Source organism: Pantherophis guttatus, chromosome 6 (genome assembly GCF_059756535.1).
Source record: "Pantherophis guttatus breed Tessera chromosome 6, ASM5975653v1, whole genome shotgun sequence".
NCBI lineage: Eukaryota > Metazoa > Chordata > Lepidosauria > Squamata > Colubridae > Pantherophis > Pantherophis guttatus.
The window spans coordinates 53284344-53304613 of NC_142068.1; the positions used below are offsets into that span (position 1 = coordinate 53284344).

The window sequence follows — 20270 nt, forward strand, 5'->3', positions numbered from 1 at the left end:
TAGTCATTGATGTCATAACTAAAATGGTCATCTTCTATCTGTATCAATTCCTGTGACCATTAAGATATGATTGCCTTCCATTTTCATCATCCTAGAAAAATCTCCAGAAGGGAGTGAAGAATTATTTCAGTCTAGCTAGCCTGTTTTGCTTCATGAAAGCACCTATAAAATAACGTCTCAACTTTATTATTCTAATCCCATAAAAATTGTATAATGTATAAAAATTGAATCCTTTATGAACAAAAGATAATTACAAAAATAAATATCTGGTAGACATGATTAATTACCATCTAATATTGCATGTTTCTCTGACGTATTTGTGTCACCGAGCGGTCTATGGTTTTTTCAGTTATGATATAGCAATAGCACTTAGACTTATATACCATTCCATCGAACTTTACAGCACTCTCTGAGTAGTTTATAAATGACAGCCTATGGCCCCCAACAATCTGGGTCCTCATTTTATTGACCTCAGAAGGATGGAAGGCTGAGTCAATCCTGAGCCGGTCAGGATCAACTCCTGGCTGTGGCCAGAGTTAGCCTGCAATACTACATTCTAATCACCATGCCATCAGGGCTCCTGGTTTATAGCATCCTGGTTTTATTTTGATTATGTGTGTTGAATAAGCCACAGAGACCTGTTTCACACAACTCATCAAACCTAAATATACTCTGAGTCCCTATACTCTGAGGGACTAGTTGTCTTCTGTACACTGTTCTTCCTCATCCTATCCACTGCTATTGTCCCTTTTAGTCCAACTCACACAATGGCCCAGAAGGAGAAACTGAATCTGCTAATCCTTCTTATTCTTGTTAGAAACAAGATGAAAAGCCATTCAATGGCCAAAGGGACCTGGCAAAAGCACCCATCTATCAGAGCTGTGTGTTCAAGTAGACAGTGTTGCCCTTGATAAATTTTGTATTATTCTTTCCAGGAATAAATACCTGTTTGCTTGTGCAAAGTTGCTGTGTTTTGGGATAACTATTTGACAATCATAATAGAACTTACATCGCTAAGTTGCTGGGCATTGATTTTTGCTTGAAGGATCTGAGGCGTGCACGTAACAGAACTATATTTCAATTTATCTATATTTTGCCTGTAGTTTACCTAAAATTAAAACAAGTAAACATTCAGATTATACTTTCAAAGTTTAATACAGATTAAACTTTCAAAATTACAAATGTTGATCTCATCCAAAAACGTTCAGATCACAATGCAGGGTACAATTAATATTTTTATCAGAACTTAATCATTATTCATCTCCTATTGGTTGATTGGTTTGATTGATTGATTGATTACTTCTTTACTAAGCTGAAAATTATATATCATTTAAAAATAGTTCATTTAGAAACTTTTTAAAAATGAAATGGGACATATTTAAACCATGTCATCTATAAAACATCTAAAACTCTTAATATGATATAGGAAATCTGCATCCAATGCATTCTTTTTAATTTGGTAAGCCATTCTTGCTTCATCAAATCACCTAGAAATACAGTGAAATTCCAGATATGTTTATCATGGGCTCTGATTTCTGGGGGGGGGGACGGGGGGACACAAGAATATGGCTCTAAATGTTGGAAGTCAACAGAATGACTTGATGAAAAGAAGGGCATCCTTCAGTTTGTGTCTGTACTAGGAGTCAGTGCTTTGAGGGGAAAAGATATATAGCAGCTCAATAATATTTGAAAGTGTAAAATTTAGTTATATAGAGTTTCAACAGATCTCATTTCAACCCTGACTATAAGGCTGAGCCTCTAAAATCCATATCTACACTGCTTAGATGTATAGGAATTTGTCTTTCTTGGACTAATTCATTCTTCTGACTGTTGTTTGATTACTTAGGCAGCTTTATTCTACAGCTTAATAAAACATGTAAGCAAATAATGCAGATAATACCTTATCATCTGTGTATGTGTACTCCAGTTCAAACAGGTGGCCAGAAAAGCAAGTTAACAAACAGAGTGCTAAAATCAAAACTTTTTATATTAAGGATGTTTCAATCTTTAGTGTGATTTAAGGTGGAACCAGATTCTTCTTTTTTATTTCCATTGATTCTTAAAGAATAAAAGCCATTATTTGGAATTTAAAATTATTAAAACCTTGGCATAGGTCTGACTCTCAACTTTTGCCATTCTAGATTGAGCTGACAAAGATATGAAAATGCTGGACTGCCTCAACCAAATACATTTCCCCAAACTGGTTCTCTAGATGATTTCAAAGTACAGTTTCATATTCTTGATAATCATGGTTTCATATGACCAGGGTAATACAAATTTCAATACAAATATTAAGGAACCCAAGATCAGAAAGCCAGTCTATAGTTATTGAGAATCAAAATCTCATGTAACTCTCCAAAGTTTCAGAAGTCTATACAAACTCAGTTAGATGGGTCAATGATCAGATACAATAGAAGGCAGCTCCTTCAGTGGAACACAAGTTCCTACATTGCATTGTCTGGAAGTACTTTAACAAAAATAAGACATTGAATGGCTATCTTTTTCTTCTGCTAGAAACATAATAGGGAATTACTATTTTTAGTACCCTATTTATTATTCGATTTACTATTGTTTTATACCATTTTTAGCTAGCAACAAAATCCCAAAATGGAATATACATTTTCAATTGAAAAGTACAGTATTTAGAAAGCTAATGTGAAATCTTTGAATTAGGATTAATCTAAAATAACTGGCAATAGATATATATTTATGTCCTGAACTGAGCTATCCTTGTCACCTAAACTATTTAACTGATATGTTTGCATAAGTCATTTTGCATAGGAAAGCAGTTCTAGGTTGCCTACATTTCAAGAAATTATAGCAGTATGCAAGAAATCAGGAGAAAATTTCCAGTTCCTTCTCCAAAATGTAATTCCCAAGATTCCAGGCAAGATTTAGCAAACTTTTAGAAACTAAAATGCTCTGAATCTAGCCAGGAAGGAGATTAGATTAGATTTCATTCATTTCTGTTTGTGACCATTATGCTTAAAAACAAGAATAACTGATATTCTTCCCTGAGTTTCATTATAGAAGAATATATACAGAATGTAACTACTCTGACTTACATTCTCTCTTTCTACTAAATTTGAGCACTTCAGTGGATAGCAATAAATAAATAAAATGCATAAGGTAAAAAAACATTTTAAAAAAAGTTCATTAAAAATTAGCAATCAAAGCCTCTTAAGAGAGAGATGTCTTCACTGGTTTTCTGAAGGATAAAAAAATTTAGTGGCAAGGCAAAAGACCCTTTTCTGGATGCCAAATAAGCAAGTTCCTGACAGCAGGAGCATCTTTAGAAGGGCTTTTCATGAAGATTTTCATTGACTAGTCATAATCCTAATGGGGCGGGGAGGGGGGTCTCGGTTGATCAGTTCCTGAGTAATCTAGGACTTTGATTAACAATTTCTTAACTAATCTTGCTAAGTAACTGGAAAGCAGAGCAAAAATTTCCATACATCTTATGATTTGGGTACCGTATGCCACATAACATCCAAGCTGCTGCATTTCAAACCATTTTTAAAGGTACATAAAGTGCAACAAAACCAACAAACCAAGATATAGAAAACTGAATGCTGTACCTCTTATATTGGTATTAAACCAGTATCTCTTATATTGGTATAAAACCAGTACAATTGTGGTAACGTAAAAGTCCCTTTGCTAGATAATTATAGTAATGACATTTGTTGCAAGCAATGAGAACAGGACTGATGCCAGTCTATCTAAATACAGCAGATTGTATCTCTTATTCTCAGTCCCTTGGCAGTTCATGAGCCTAGTCTATCAGCTAGAAAACAACCTGCTCTTCTAGGGGTTTCAATGTCTGTCTGTCACTGCAATTAAACAACTGTTTTACAAAGGTCAGAAACTATACTTTTCCCCCCAGGAGATGGCAAGTCATGCAAAATAAGTCATGCAAATAAGTTATTTACATCTTTCAGAGGATCCAGCTTCCTTGTTGTCTGATAGGAGGGGGTCAGGATCACTGGGTAATTGTAGTTAGACTCATCATGTGCATAGTCAGATTTATAAGCTATCTGGAATACAAGAAGCACAAAAACAACCACCTTTTTAAAACTATCCATTTTTAAATAGTTATATGACAAGGAAAAATGGAAACTATTAAACTTAACCAATAAAGCAAGATCTGGATCATCTATGTCAAAGATAACGGAATTATTTGCAGAGTTTAAATGCTGAATCTTCTTCAGCTATGCATAGCCACTATGATCTATGGGAACATTCCCTTCCATGTGTGTCATGGTTTTTTAATGTCTTGTACATTTGTAAATAACATGCTTCAAGGGATGTAACTAAGAAATGCCATCTCACTCAATACCAAAAATATTGGATTAAGTACAGTTGTTCTTAAATGCAGCAGTATCAAAATAAGAGGTGGCAGAAACAGCAGTTTATGAACTAAACTTTTATAAGCATGAGGAATAAAGGAATGCCCTTCCTTAAAAATTAATTTATTATTAATTCAATTATTTTAATGCCTAGTCCCAAGACTCATAACATGTCAATTAACAAAATACATTCTAAGAGGAATTGAACTACCTGTCATATAAATGGAAAAAAAACCCCTATTGTTTCCTCTAGTGATCCAAAATACATGTTTACTGGCATGATATATCCTTATGCAAAATTAATTTTTAATATTTCCTTTGAACAGTACTGAAATATATACGGCTGTTCCTGCAGCTCATAAGATATAATTAAAAGTGTGTCTCTCTTTCATTTCAGGAAGCAAAGACTAGATATCATTTTGAAATGTTATATAGAAAATAATTAAATACAATCTGATTTAAACAGCTTACATTGCTTGCCAAATTTCCAACCTTCATGGCATGCAGTGTGCGCCGGTCCATGCCAACTCCTTCATAATGGCCTTTCTGGTTCTGGTAATGTTCTTTATATTTGAGCTGAACAGAAACACAAAGCACCTCTCACATATAAATATTATTACTTTCCCTTGCAACAAAGAAGCAAAGACTTAACAGAGAATTTAAAACAATATAAGAACTGATAGGGTGTGACTGTATTGTTATTTCAAAAGATGATTCTGCGTTATCATTTTATTTTGGTGCTATGCTAGTTAGAAAACGTCCACTTATTTATGAACAAAAGACCATAGTGGAATCCAATTTAACCATACTGATTTACAACTTCAATATAGATTATTTTTAATAGGATATCATGTTTTTCTAAATACATAAAATGTTGACATTATGAGCCTTTCTCATCATAAGGCATATAATATCCAAATTCAATCGCTGTTACTTAAAAACTGATAACAAAATGTTATTGGGTTATAATCTGTTTGGCCTATATTTTGCTCTTTAATTTAATTTAAATTTTAATTTAATTTAAATTCAAAATTGATCACCAAGGCTACTTGATAATTGAGGCTATAAACAAACATAATAGATGAAGATAATTAATATTAAAATTAACATAAATTATTGGATTACTGATTAATTTATATGCAATCTCTTTTGCAATGATTTTTGTATTCTTTGATCTAAGCTATTCGTTTTTTTCTGAAAGTCACTTATACAGAAACAACAGTACCTAAGTTAAGCTTTGGTAGAAGTGCACACAAATAACTCAGACTTACATCACTAGTGTATTTTGAGATCTTGTTAACATTCCTGAATTGAGGAGTCTCACAGTAGTTAATACTGTGGCCTTTACTGTTCTCCAGATCCTTCTTATACTCAACCTTAAAAATTAGAATTAACAAGAACAAAAAGATATGTGTAAGGTGATAGACTGACAGACAGACAAACAGACAGAAAAATGCTCATATATCATCCATATATTAGCACCATTTTGCAGATGAAAAGGGGGAATCAACCTCAGGAGATTGGCACAGCTGTTATACTTTTGACAATAGTAACCAAACCTATTGTCTATCACTTTCATACAAATGCAGATTTTTTTTTTTCTGAATGTATTAGCTCTGGTGAAGCTTCTCTTGCACTGATTTAAAATAAAAAACCTGAAATTTTTTATATTAAAAAGTAAGGGATGATGGAACAGTGGTAGTTTTAGAAATAAGCTATCAGTGTTTCAGAGGTAGAAAGTAACTCTGTGATAAGTGTGACAAAGTTACATGTAAATAACTATAATAAAAATAAAATAATAAGTAACAATAATTTACCTAAAAAAATCGCCTCTACATTTATTGTTAATCAAGGTATATGATTTTACCTCACTGTACAGCTTGTTCACATCCTGGGCTTGTTTCAGAACTAGATTTTCTTGGGCTGAAAGACAGTGGTAATGGGCTGCTCCTTTCATTTGGGAAAAATCCTTCTTGTATTTAATCTGAAAAAGAAATGTGGTGTAACAGCTACAGGCAAGCCATATTTTTCATTTACTTAGCTATTGCCGATTGGTGAGACAATCATTTTAGTGAACCTATAATTTACCCCATGGTGCTATTGGTTCAATAAATGTATGAGTGAAAAAGAAATTAATATATACAAAGTCAGGTACAGTTGAACTGGACATGCTGTTAACCTGCTTTTGAATAGAATATTTGTGATTTACTTTTTCTATTTTTCAAACTAACAATAGCTGCTTCATAGTAGTGTCAACTAAATTGTGGGCGTGGGTATGGGTGTATGTACACACACACACACTCATTCCACACTAGCAACTTGCTTCAGCAAATAGCAGCAGGTTCTATATCAAACAACAGTTTCAAGATACATTATTTTCAGAAGGAAAATAATTTGGTGTTCTTTTCTTAAAATTTTCCTTCAATGTCCATCACAATATTTGAGACTGCATATCATGCTGCATTAATGTGTTTGCAATTTTGTTGTTTTATGAATCTTATTACATCCTATATAAGCACTGTTTGCATATTTGTAAGCAACAATACATTGGGAAAAAATGTCATAAAACTCCAGAACTCTTTTGTTCTCATTCCTGAGATAAACTTTATACAGAAACCATATCTGCATCCAATAAATCAAAGAAACTTTGGAAACATATTTGAGCAAATATCTTTCAGTATAAAAATAATTTGTTCTATCCAGTTGCAAAATATGAAAGCTAAACATTATAATAAGCTTGAGGTAAAAAAAAATTGGATTCAGCTTCCACATACTTCACAGGATTGTTTTGAAATACTAGTTTATATAATATTGTGTTAGTTCTTTATGCAAAATATATAATAATAATTTTCATTAACTGCATAGTTAGGAAAAGTAAATAAACTATGTCAATTTAGTTGATTATGTACAACTAGAAAATAAGACATATGCATATGCTAAATAGTTCATGAACCACCTGTTCGGATCCTTTATTGCTAACTGTAGGTATTACTACAGACTTAAAAACATGTAGAGCTTGGTAGAGTGCTAGAATACTGTAGCTAATTATATGCCATGAGTTATGGTTGCTTCTTAGCAACCACATAGATAGACCTTCCCCAAGACGGGTACTAGAATACAGTTTATTTAAGGTTTATTTAAAGATAAATATAGAAGATGAGTATTTCTTCTTTTAATAGTAATAAAATATTTCTAACTAAAATATTGCTTCTAGTTCTGAAAGCATGTATTTAGAGCATACTCAATCAGAATTCAAACAAAGGGTCATTTATGTCAGATATAAATGCCTTATTCTCCAATGTGTAAATAGTGTACAGACAGGGTATCAGGGGTTAATTTATTCTTCACTTCTTAATGTATTCATAATTCACCACTCCCACATATAGCTCCACCCATTGTATATATAAGGAGCTACCTACACCATTTTCCCCCGCTTCTATCTGTGAATATTCAGTGAATATAGAATGCCTAATGTAAATAAAAGAATATATAGTTAAACCTTTAACTCTTGTTGATCTTATTGAGTCTGATCCTGAAAATATTGCAACAAACTGGTAGCAGAGGATGGTTAATTGACTCAATAAAAAGCCTTAAAATGTCTAAGAAAGATAGGCCCAACACCAGGGCCTACAGCAAAGAAATGGAAACGGAACAAGAAATAATCAACGAATCCACGAATGCAATTTCGAGAGAATCCGAAGAATACACCACTGAAGACGAAGAAATAATTGATGACCAGGAGGAAATCGAAATAGAAAATAACGAACTCAGGTCAGAGATATTAAAACTATTAAAAAGCCAGAAGAATGATGAAAGCCTCATCGCGAACCTCCAAGATATGCTAAAGAACAGCGGAGCAGCGAGAGAGAAAAATATCACCAATGAAAAACCCAAAGAGCCAAAAATAGTGAGTAATATGACTGCGGAGAAAATCATTACAAAGAAGAAAAACGATGATCCCGCGCAAAAATTTGAATGGCAGCCATCTTGGTTTCAACCGGCCTCCAAGATGAACGAAGAAGAGCCAATCAGCAATCTCGATTCAAAATTTCTGGCGCGAAAAATATTACCGGACAACGAAAACGAAAAGGAAGATTCAAACACCTCAGAAGAATCAGAACCAGAAAGCGAGGAAGATCCAACAAAACACCAAATAAAATCAGCGATGAAAACGCTCTTTGATGCATTTGGGCCAAAACTGAAAATTACTAAAAAGACACTAAAAAAGCGAACGAGCAAGCCAATGCCTCAAGACCTGCCCGCTCCCATCCTGACTACTAGAGCGCTGACGCCGGAACCCAGAGAGCCCTGCCGATACCGCCCTACGCCGCAGACCGAAGCAAGCACCAACGCTTTCAATAGAAGAAGAAGAACAGCCACCGTCGCCAGAACGCCCAAAGTCGAACCAGAGACCGACTCATCTGAAGAGGAGCAGAACGAGCGGGCCGCAATGAGGAGAACCTTCCACGACGACGCCGAAGAAGAAATGGACAACGCGCATGCGCGAAACTACGCTGACGATCCGGGAAGACATGAACAGGAGAGAAGATCATGCAGACTCGTAGCGAGCATCCCCATGCCGTTTTGCAATTTTCTGCATTTACGAGACCACGGACTACCTCAGGTTGTAAGTAATGGACCCAATAATGTCGGAAATTTACCCAGTGACTTCCCAAAACTAAGGGTTGATGGCATTAATTTACAAGAATGGTATCAACAGCTCCAGGTTGTCTTTATGAAGGAAAACTTATTGTTTTTTATCACTAGTCCCCCAAAAAGACCTTGGACACTAAAAATAGATTGCTTACACCATAGAGCTTTTTTCTTAATAATATCTAGTGTGTCTCCTGCAATGTATCACAGCATTAAGTCAAATTTGACTGTTTCAGAAATTATTCAATGCATGTTTAATTTGTTTCACAGTGACAGTGTAGCCACCACCACAAGGATATCTAAAGACTTCTTTTCATCTAGGATAAAACCAGGGGTTTCCATAAGTGAACATTTAATATCTTTGAACAAAATAAGAGCTGAACTGCATTTAAGGGGGGAAGTGATTTCAGACCAAACAATGAAAAGTGTCATTATCAACTCACTTGACCCATCATGGGACAATTTCATGTCACATTTAGACACAATCAATCTAGGGTATTTATCCATAGAAAGTCTATCTAACAAATTGATAACAGAAGATAATTCTAGAAGGAATCGTTCTAACAATCACACAGAACATAAACCATATAGGAAAGTAGCTTTTCAAGAAAAATATAGTGGAACATTTAAATGTCATAATTGTGGATCCAGGGAACACAATAGAAGAGATTGCCCAAAAGTCTTAAAAGAAAGATATAGATCAGAATACAGAAACAAACACGATTATAGACAGCCTTCCATAGAAAGGCATAGATATAGGAGCCCACCAAATCACAGAGAGAATAGAGGGGGCAGAGACAATTCAAAGGATAGAAAGTCTGGTTCACTGAATGGATTAAATAAACAAGACAACACTAACACACAACAAAGTGAGAACAATAATTGGCTTATTGATTCTGGAGCAACTAATCACACCACTAATAACAAAAGTATATTGTCTTCATTTGCAGAAGATAAATTTGTAATTAAGGTTGCTAACCAAGAAAAGGTTCAAGTATTAGGTAGAGGAAATGTAACCCTGCCTGGTTTAGGAAAAATAGAGGGGGTATTACTAATACCTGAAATACCTCATAACATATTAAGTGCCATAAAACTAAGTAGAGATTCTGACATTAACATTGTTTTTTCAAAAGGAAAGGCAACTTTGGAAAAGAATAAAATAAATGTAGGCACTGTGGTGACTAAAGGAGGACTACCTTACCTAATAACAAAAGAAAAATGGTTACATAACATTGATTCAAATATGGAAGATTGTATTGAAATAGATGATGAGAATGTTAGCAACAGTGACAATGATGAATGTAAAATATCTCATGATCACACAGATGCACACAACGATAAGAAACCAAAGATAGGTAAACCAATTCATGATGAGTGTGCTCACATATTGCATAGGAAGCTAGGACATGCCAGTTTTCCTGTAGTGCAAAAAATGACTGAACACGCAGAAGGTGTTAAAATAAAGAATTGTGAAAATTATCTGGAATGCTCAGTATGTAAATCTACAAAACTAAAAACTAGTCCCAGGCCAAGAAAATCTACCAGATCAACTAACAAAATTTTTGATTTAGTACACATGGACTTAGTTGGTCCATTAACTCCATCAATCACTTATAGGAAACGTTACTTCCTGACAATAGTGGACGATTATAGCCGCTATGGATTTGTTTACACACTAAAACACAAAGATGAAACATTTCAAAAATTTAAAGAATTTTACAAACGCATAGAAACACAACACAACATCAAAATAAAACAAATTATGACAGACAGAGGATGCGAATTCATGTCTAAAGAATTCTCACAATGGTTAAAAGACAAAGGAATGTTACATTACACATCTAGTCCATTTTCTCCGTTCCAAAACGGGATTGCAGAGAGAAAAAATTCCACATTACAAACCATGATTAGATGCACATTGGAAGATGCTGGCTTAAGCAAACAGTTCTGGTCAGAAGCCTTACATTATTCAAATTACACACAAAATAGAACATGGTCCAGCATTATAAATAAGACACCATATGAAGTGATGTATAATAGAAAACCAAAATTAGCACACATGCATATATTTGGAGTCACAGCAGACGTACACATACCTAAACAATTAAGAAGAAAGGGAGAAAATGTGTCCAGGAGACTCAGATTTATGGGATATGAGACTGGCACTAAAGGATACAGATTCATTGATAATAACAACAAATTTATAGTCTCCAGAACAGCTGTGTTCCATGAACAAGCTAACTGGTCTAAATTACATCTTAATGAGATATTCCCAAATAAACATGAAGATACAAAATCTCATGAGAAAGGGACTATAGAAAAACAAAATACCAACAAATATAAAAACAAAACCAAAACTTGGACAAATAGCCAACTCAAAATAAAGACAGATACACTAACAAAAAAGGAAGCAAGATATTTGCATGATAACGATAGTAAACCAGAGAGAATCATTAGAAACACCAGAAATCAAATGCCAAACAAATACAAGGATTATGTAATGCACATGAATGGTGAACCAACAACACCCAATACATACGAAGAAGTGTTAAAACTTCCTCACGAAGAAAAAGAAAAATGGGAATTAGCAATGAAGAAAGAGATGGAAAGTTTACAAGGACTAAATGTATTTACACCTGCATCTGCACCTAAAGATAAGACAATTATTGGTACCAGATGGATATATAAAATTAAGAATTTAGAGGGAGGAAATACTCTATACAAAGCTAGATTGGTTGCACAGGGTTATGCACAGAAATATCCAGAGGACTATACTGACACGTATTCCCCCACTGTAAGAACAGAGAGTGTCAAAACAGCTCTAGTGGTAGCTTCAGCACTCAATCTAGATGTATTCCAATATGACATACAGACTGCGTACCTACACGCAAAATTAGATAAAGAAATATACGTGAGAGCACCTCATAGTCCATACACAAACAAAAATGAGACTTGGTTGTTAAACAAGAGTTTATACGGGCTAAAACAATCTGGTAAACGGTGGTATGATTGTTTAGTAAAAGTACTTAAGACCATGGACTTCAACGCTACCACTGCTGATAATTGTTTCTTTGTCAAGAGGGGTGATGATTACATTGAATTTGTATTGATTTATGTGGATGACATTTTATACATAGGAAAACATAAGGAAAGAAGAGAAACTTTTGTAACTAAACTAAATGAACATTTCTCATTGAAATCTTTAGGCAAGGTAAACAAATACCTTGGTGTCCAAATTAATAAGACAAAAGGGGGATTCAAACTTACCCAGAGAGATAAGATCATAGATCTTTTAAATAAATGCAACTTAAACAATGCCAAACCTTGTGATACCCCTATGCAAACTGACTTTTTAAGGAATTCTGATGAATCTTCTCCCGAGTTCAAGGATAATACATTCTATAGATCAATCATAGGTTCACTCCTTTACATATCTAATTGGACTAGACCGGACATCACTTTACCACTCAATTTATTATCTAGGCATGTCAGCAAACCAACAATGTACCACTGGGAAGCTGTTAAAAGAATTTTAAGATATTTAAAAGGTACACTAGACTTTTGTTTAATGTTAGAACCTAATGATATTAAAGAACCAAAGCTTACGTGTTATGCAGATGCAGATTGGGCTGGAGACACCTCATGCAGAAAAAGCACATCTGGTTATGTATTTCTCTTAAATGACTGTCCAGTCTACTGGTACACTGGTAAACAAGAACTAGTGGCTACTTCAACAACAGAAGCGGAATATGTTTGTTTATCCAAGGCCGCAAATAATCTTGTATGGTTTAATGATTTAATTTCAGATGTCTGGAAAAAACCTGCTCTGCCTTTTGTTATGCATGAAGACAATAAAGCAGCCATTGAAATATCTAGATCTGATGCCATTGGACAAAGGTCCAGACATATAGATATAAAATTTAAACATGTGAGACAATTATCTCAGGATGGATTTATTAAAGCAGTGCATTGTGACACTTCAGAACAATTAGCTGATATATTAACGAAGCCTTTACCTTCTAAACAACATAGATACTTAACCTCTAAGTTGTATGTTTTGTATTGTCCTGAATCTGAATGTAACTGGTGTTGTATAACGAATCGGCATTTAGAGGGGGATTTGTCAGATATAAATGCCTTATTCTCCAATGTGTAAATAGTGTACAGACAGGGTATCAGGGGTTAATTTATTCTTCACTTCTTAATGTATTCATAATTCACCACTCCCACATATAGCTCCACCCATTGTATATATAAGGAGCTACCTACACCATTTTCCCCCGCTTCTATCTGTGAATATTCAGTGAATATAGAATGCCTAATGTAAATAAAAGAATATATAGTTAAACCTTTAACTCTTGTTGATCTTATTGAGTCTGATCCTGAAAATATTGCAACAATTTAGTAGATCACAAAAAACAGCTAATGTCCTAAAAGGACTTTAGTTGCTCAAATAATATGATACCAGATAAACTATAGCAAGCATTTTGGATCTGGCCCATGTTAGCTGAGACATCCAATTTCATACTTACATCACTAGCCAATTCATTTGCCTTCTTAGCATTTAGATATGCTGGTGTGATCATAGCAGGGAAACTGCCTTTTCCTCTATGCTCTTCGTATTCTTGCATATAATCCTGAAGAATATTCAGCAGTGATCAATTACTTATTAATTTTTATATCTCATTTTAATATTAGCCTTTGTAAGCAGTACCACTTCCATATATTGCAACATCAAATGGACAATGTAAGAGAGTAGATAGTGAAAGAGGTTGAAAACAACATTTTACCAATATATTTTTAAATTCCTAACAGGAACATATGAAATTATAACCCATATTGAAGGCATCATCTTTTTAATTCATTCATTTATTTGTAGATCACACTAAAGGCAATGTATGAATTGATATAATTGTAGTGGAAACAAAATGAAAGTGTGGTATACAATGGTGTTATTGTGAAGTAAATTTAGTTATATTTTTTCTTTATCTGCCTTTAATTATTTTTCCTTTACTTATTCTTTTTTCTTATCTTTGCATGACATTGCTTACCTAAAACCAAGCACTGCAATAGATCATGTATACTATTCTAAGAAATCCATACAACCATGGAATGCAGAAAATACGGTATATGAATTTAATAAATTAATAAATATAGTGGACCATATTAATCATTTCCTTGCTAAGGGTATGGAGAAACCTTTCTCTTATCTTGCCATATCAATGAAAGAAAATAAAAAATTCTACTATCTAATAAATTCTTACAAACAGCTGACATACAATCTTTGCATCTAGCTGAACCTCCATATCCCCATTTCATTTTATTCTAAAATTCACCATTTCAAGAAGTAGCATGTGGGGCACTAATGCAAGGGAATCAAAAGTCCTAAACTACAAGAAGAACCACTACTCATAATTTGTAGACTGAAACCATTATTTTAGAAGCACACTAAAATACCTGTGAATCAATTTGATTGTTACCTGATTAAATTGATCTACATTTTCTCTTAACGTGCCAACAGAATGACTTGCTTTTCCCTTAATTTCTTTTTCATATCTTTGGTGATACTTAACCTGAAAGAAATGATAATAAAAGAAATGAATTTATTCTGACATTCTTTTAGGACTAAGACTGATTGACTACTTTCTATATAAATGTGCAGAGCATAAAATAAGTAAATAAACAAAAAAAGAAAAAAGTGGAAGAAAAATAGAGAAGACATTACCTACATTTATTGGTAACTGGAAACCTCTTGAGAGTGTTTTGTGTAAAAATAAAAAAAATGAACTTGGTATTCATGGCTTTGATTAAACAGGATATATTATAGAAAGAAGAAGATACGACTTAAGAGAGAAAGCTTAAATTATAATTGTCCTTATAAATGAAGTGAAGAATATTGGAAACCACATCTGTAACTTTTTTCTTGCTTCCTTATTTTTCAATTGTTTTCTTTTCTTGCACTTTTTGCTTTCTTTTTGTTTTTCGTTTTTTTCTTTCTTAATTTATATTAGTGTGTATTGGTGATTATCTCCTTTTCCCAAAGCTTCCCAAAAAATCATATTTAAAAACCGAATAGCCAATGACCATTGTTCTCATATCAGCCAAAAGATTGATGAGGCGATTCCTTACATGACTAAATATAAACATTTACACCTAATTCCTATATCCGGGAGTGCCATCTTTCTACCATTCTGAAATTAATTTGTCCTTTTCTTGTATCCTAAAATTCATTTTTTTAGCATAAATGTTCCATAGTAAGGAACAACCATTGATCTATTAAACTGTCCTTTTCAAAACTAGGATAATATTTGTAATTTTTCCCACTGCAGAAAATGCCTTATTTTTTAAAAAAATATGGTACAGATGTAGCTTTGATTTAGCATAATTTACAGAGCATATGTTATCTTATAGACAGAATGTGTTCTATTTGTGACTTGTAGAACTTACATCGCTAGCAAGTTCATTGGCTCTTTTAGCAATCTGATAAGCTGGTGTTATCATAGCAGGGAAGCTTCCTTTGCCTCTTTGTTGTTCATACTCTTCTGGGTATTTAAACTGAAAAAAAGTCAAGAAATGTGTAAAGGTATAGCAATAGAGCTATAAACCCAATTCATATAAATCATGGCCTAGGTCATTATACAAAACAATACATATAATACAATACATACATATTGACTGATGCAAAATTAAATAAGTCAATTATTTTACATGATATATCAATCTAGCTATAGAAAGATAAGTAAGTAAGAAATAGTAAGACGACCCATGCATATAATTTTTCTTTATACTTACTTCACTCATGAACTGGCCCCCAGCTGTTTCATGAAGCATTTCTGGAGTATCCATAACACTGCTGAATTTGGAAACATGTTCTTTATGTCCCTGTTTGTATTCCACCTAGGGATGGAAAAAAGACAACTTTTCTTAAAAATAAATAAAGAAAAAAAATTGTATTTCTAAACAGAGAAGGGCAGGAATATCTAGTGGATTTTCATTTGGTTTCAGTTTCTGCAAAGTTTTATATTTTGGACTGAAATTATTTATTCAATTTCTATACCTATACGGTCTGCTTATACTTTGATTTAGGTCTGACTTAGGTCAAAGTTGCGCGCCAGCTCCCACAGTTCCTGGATGAAACCGTCTATCTAGATCCGTGCCAGTCCGGCTTCAGGCCTGGGTACAGCACGGAGACGGCATTGGTCGCATTGGTGGATGATCTCTGGAGGGCTCGGGACAGGGGTTGTTCCTCTGTTCTGGTCCTGTTAGACCTCTCAGCGGCTTTTGATACCATCGACCATGGTATCATGCTGCGCCGGCTGGAGGGACTGGGGGTGGGAGGCACCATGTTGCGGTGGTTCTCCTCCTATCTCTCTGACCGGTCGCAGTCTGTGTTGGCAGGGGGGCAGAGGTCGACTTCGAGGCGCCTTGCTTGCGGGGTGCTGCAAGGGTCGGTCCTCTCGCCGCTCCTGTTCAACATTTATGTGAAGCCGCTGGGTGAGATCATCCGTGGTTTTGGGGTGCGATGCCATCTGTACGCTGATGACACTCAGCTGTACATTTCCACCCCAGACCACCCCAATGATGCCCTCGAAGTGATGTCCCAGTGTCTGGAGGCCGTGCGGGTCTGGATGGGGAGGAACAGGCTTCGGCTCAACCCTTCCAAGACCGAGTGGCTGTGGATGCCGGCGTCCCGGTATAGCCAGCTGGTGCCATCGCTGGCTATTGGGGGCGAGTCACTGACCCCCACAGAGGGGGCTCGCAACTTGGGCGTCCTCCTGGACACACGGCTGTCTTTAGAAGAGCATATGACGGCCGTGGCCAGGGGGGCTTTTTATCAGGTTCGCCTGATACGCCAGTTGCGCCCCTTTCTGGATCGGGACTCCTTGTGCACAGTCACTCATGCCTTGGTTATGTCACGCCTGGACTACTGTAATGCTCTCTACATGGGGCTCCCCCTGAGGAGCACCCGGAGGCTCCAGCTGGTGCAGAATGCGGCTGCGCGGGTGATTATGGTAGCGACGTGGCGCTCCCACGTAACACCTCTCCTGCGCGAGCTGCATTGGCTCCCGGTGGTCTTCCGGGTGCGCTTTAAGGTGTTGGTTCTCATCTTTAAAGCGCTCCATGGCTTAGGGCCAGGGTATTTGCGAGACCGCCTGCTGCTACCGATAACCTCCCACCGGCCAATACGCTCTCACAGAGAGGGCCTCCTCGGGGTGCCGTCGGTCAGGCAATGTCGGCTGGCGGCCCCCAGGGGGCGAGCCTTCTCTGTGGGGGCACCCGCCCTGTGGAATGAGCTGCCTCCTGGAATACGATTGATCCCGGACCTCCGGACCTTCCGTAAAGCCCTGAAGACGTTTTTATTTCATCAAGCCGGCCTAGCCTAAATGGTTTTTAATTGGGATTTTAAATTTTATGGATTTGGGGTTTTAAATTTGGGTAGCCAATGATTTAATTCTTTTAATTATCTTAACTTTTGCATTTGTATGTTTTTTAATTTTGGCTGTTCACCGCCCTGAGTCCCTTCTGGGAGAAGGGCGGTATACAAATTAAATTAATAAATAAATAAATAAATAAAGTATATGCCCTCTCTTCTTTTTTCTTTTTTCTTTTTTAGAACCTCTTACCTGCATAACTGAAAATTCTGAAAATTACCATGGAGAGCTGAGTATAAGGTTTTATTATACACTAGTGGTATTCATGGACTAATAAAAAAGATTAAAAGCACTGATTTTTGTTTTATTTATGTAACAGAGATGTCTACACCTATTCTTATTTCATTAATACATGAACTTGGAATCCTGTCTTTTTGCTAAATAAATTGAAATAAATCAAAACTAATTATACTTTCTCACGGTAAATCTTTAAATTGATACAGATTAAAGTTATTGTCTGATTCCTTTATCTTGACACAATATTTTAATGAGTTATTCTCAACTGTTAAAGTTGAGTTTATTAGCTGTTTAGACATATATGAAAAAAGTTCTAGACAAATCTGAAATCTACAAACAAGACTTGAGTGATATTTAAGGTAAGATAAAAGTGATTAAGATGACTACTTAATGTAATATCAATTTATAATTTGAAAGAAATAAAAATTATTGATAGTAGTACCATAATATTATTTTAAATTAATATACAGAATCCTGAACACATATCTTTATAAGGCCAGCCTGTAATATTTTCTCTATATACATTACAAGTATATATTAAGATACATGGATATAATTTGGTATACTTTCACCTTTATAATTGTTCAGAATCAGAACAATCTAAATCAGAAGCAAAATTCAGTTTCTCTTTGGGTTTTCTATTATTATAAGACTCTACTATATGCCAACAGCATTCCGTGTGCCTTTGGCGTTTAGTCATGCCACATGACCAGAGAGATGTCTTCAAACAGGGCTGGCTCTTCGGCTTTGTAATGGAGATGAACACCGCCCCCTACAGTCGGGAACGTCTAGCACATATGTGCGAGGGGAACCTTTACCTTTACCTTACTATATTCCAGGCAAGTATTGGGATATATGTAAGTATGCAATTCACTCTCAGTATCTGTGCTTTATGTTGCAATCAACAAATGTGCATGTGTGTAAAATACTGGACCACAACAAATGTGATCTGTTTTCCTATGAAAATAACATAATCAGGATTTTAAAATAGCACCGAAATTTCTGCTTTTTACAAAAATTTAATTAAGCCTCTCAGTATTATTACTTTAGTTGGAATCAATATCAATTAATTTATTTATTTTCTAAGTTATCCCAGAAGATTCATATCCAGAAGATTCTTGGTAGCTAAACAGAATTTTAAAACAACAGTATTATATGACCAAAAAAGTCCATAAAATAGCAAGTGTTAGGGGACCAAAACCATTCTTCCATATCCTTAGCAACTCTTAAGGCATCTCAACCAAGGCCCGAGGGAAAAGCCTCAAGGGTTTCAAACAATATTTAATGACAAGTAAGATGGGAGCTACACAGATTTCTAGGTGATATTATTTCATAAGACAGGTGAATATGAAGTGCCATCTTGTTTTGATGAAAGGATGTTGAACTTACATTCTCTGGCCTTATTTGTCAAACCATTATGCTGATTTTATTCTCTACAGGCCAATTAATTGCCAGTGATGTTCATTTTAAAATATGGACATGACAATGGATACATAAATATAAATATACTGTATAGCAAAAGCCTGATAATATTAAGAGGAAAAAATCCTTCAAAACTCTATGGAAATTCTGAAAAGTTTATGGGATGGAAATACCTATTTGTAATATTACCCAGTTCTTAAACAATGGTAATTTTAAATACTTTGATCCTGAGTTGTTAAAACATTTTGTTTTTTGTTCATATCCAAAATAAATGCATTTATTAATCAAAATGTTTGTTTTGTTTATTTATTAGTAAAACTTATATAGTCACCCATGTCATGAGAAGTGACTCTTGGCAGCATATAACAGTCAGACACTGCATAGACCAGGGTGTCAAACTCAAGGCTTGGGGCCGGATCCATCCCGCAGTGTGCTTAGATCTGGCCCACAGGGTCACCCTGGAAACAGTGAAGGACTGGCTCACAGTGCTTCTGCCAGCAAAAATGGACCTTGGGAGGGCTGTGTGCAACCCCCCTCCGAGCTCCGTCTTCACTGGCAGACGGTTGCAGAAGACCGTCGCAGCCGAAACAGAACTGGTGAGCCCGTTTTGGCTGGCAGAGCGCTCAGGCCACCAAAGCCGCCCCCTGGCGTCACATAAGTGATGTCGAGCTGCCCACACCCCTGCCCAAGGTCAATCACAACCCTGATGTGGCCCTCAATGAAATTGAGTTTGATACCACTGGCATAGACACATAGGTGATCAAAAAGTCATACTCACAAACAATTTTATAAGCATTGGCTTTAATCCTTAAAGAATTCCCGACAGCTATCATCCCAGCACAATCTATGGCCTAAATTTGATAAATAAATAAATAAAATCTCATTGCTCTGTCCCCAAATACATTCCCAGAAACTCACATCACTGGATAGCTCTGTGGCCTTCTTGGCAATCTGATACGATGGAGTCATAGAATATGGAAAGCTTCCTTTTCTGTTTTGCTGCTCATATTCCTGGTTATTCTTCAGCTAGACAAAACAGATATGTATGCATTTACACTTGGCCGTGAAATTATATCTCAAAAACAGACATACAGAGTTTCAAATATTTCTTTTTCTATCAGTTCTAAATCCCCTTCATACATTGTTGGCAATGTATAGATAATTTCCAATATTTTTTTTA

General features: G+C 35.4%; 1 protein-coding gene across 3 annotated transcripts in view; it reads right to left on the reverse strand.

Annotated features, from left to right (window-relative positions):
* Positions 1-20270, reverse strand: part of NRAP (nebulin related anchoring protein) — a 69302-nt gene that overhangs the window by 41006 nt on the left and 8026 nt on the right. For all 3 annotated transcript variants that reach the window (XM_034440157.3, XM_034440158.3, XM_034440156.3), the window contains exons 6-15: positions 20009-20116; positions 15792-15896; positions 15447-15554; positions 14480-14572; positions 13532-13636; positions 6214-6330; positions 5618-5722; positions 4818-4922; positions 3930-4034; positions 1010-1108 (exon numbers count right to left, since the gene is read on the reverse strand). In XM_034440157.3, the coding sequence (XP_034296048.2) occupies positions 1010-1108; positions 3930-4034; positions 4818-4922; positions 5618-5722; positions 6214-6330; positions 13532-13636; positions 14480-14572; positions 15447-15554; positions 15792-15896; positions 20009-20116 (1050 nt within the window). The remainder of the gene's footprint in view (positions 1-1009; positions 1109-3929; positions 4035-4817; positions 4923-5617; positions 5723-6213; positions 6331-13531; positions 13637-14479; positions 14573-15446; positions 15555-15791; positions 15897-20008; positions 20117-20270) is intronic.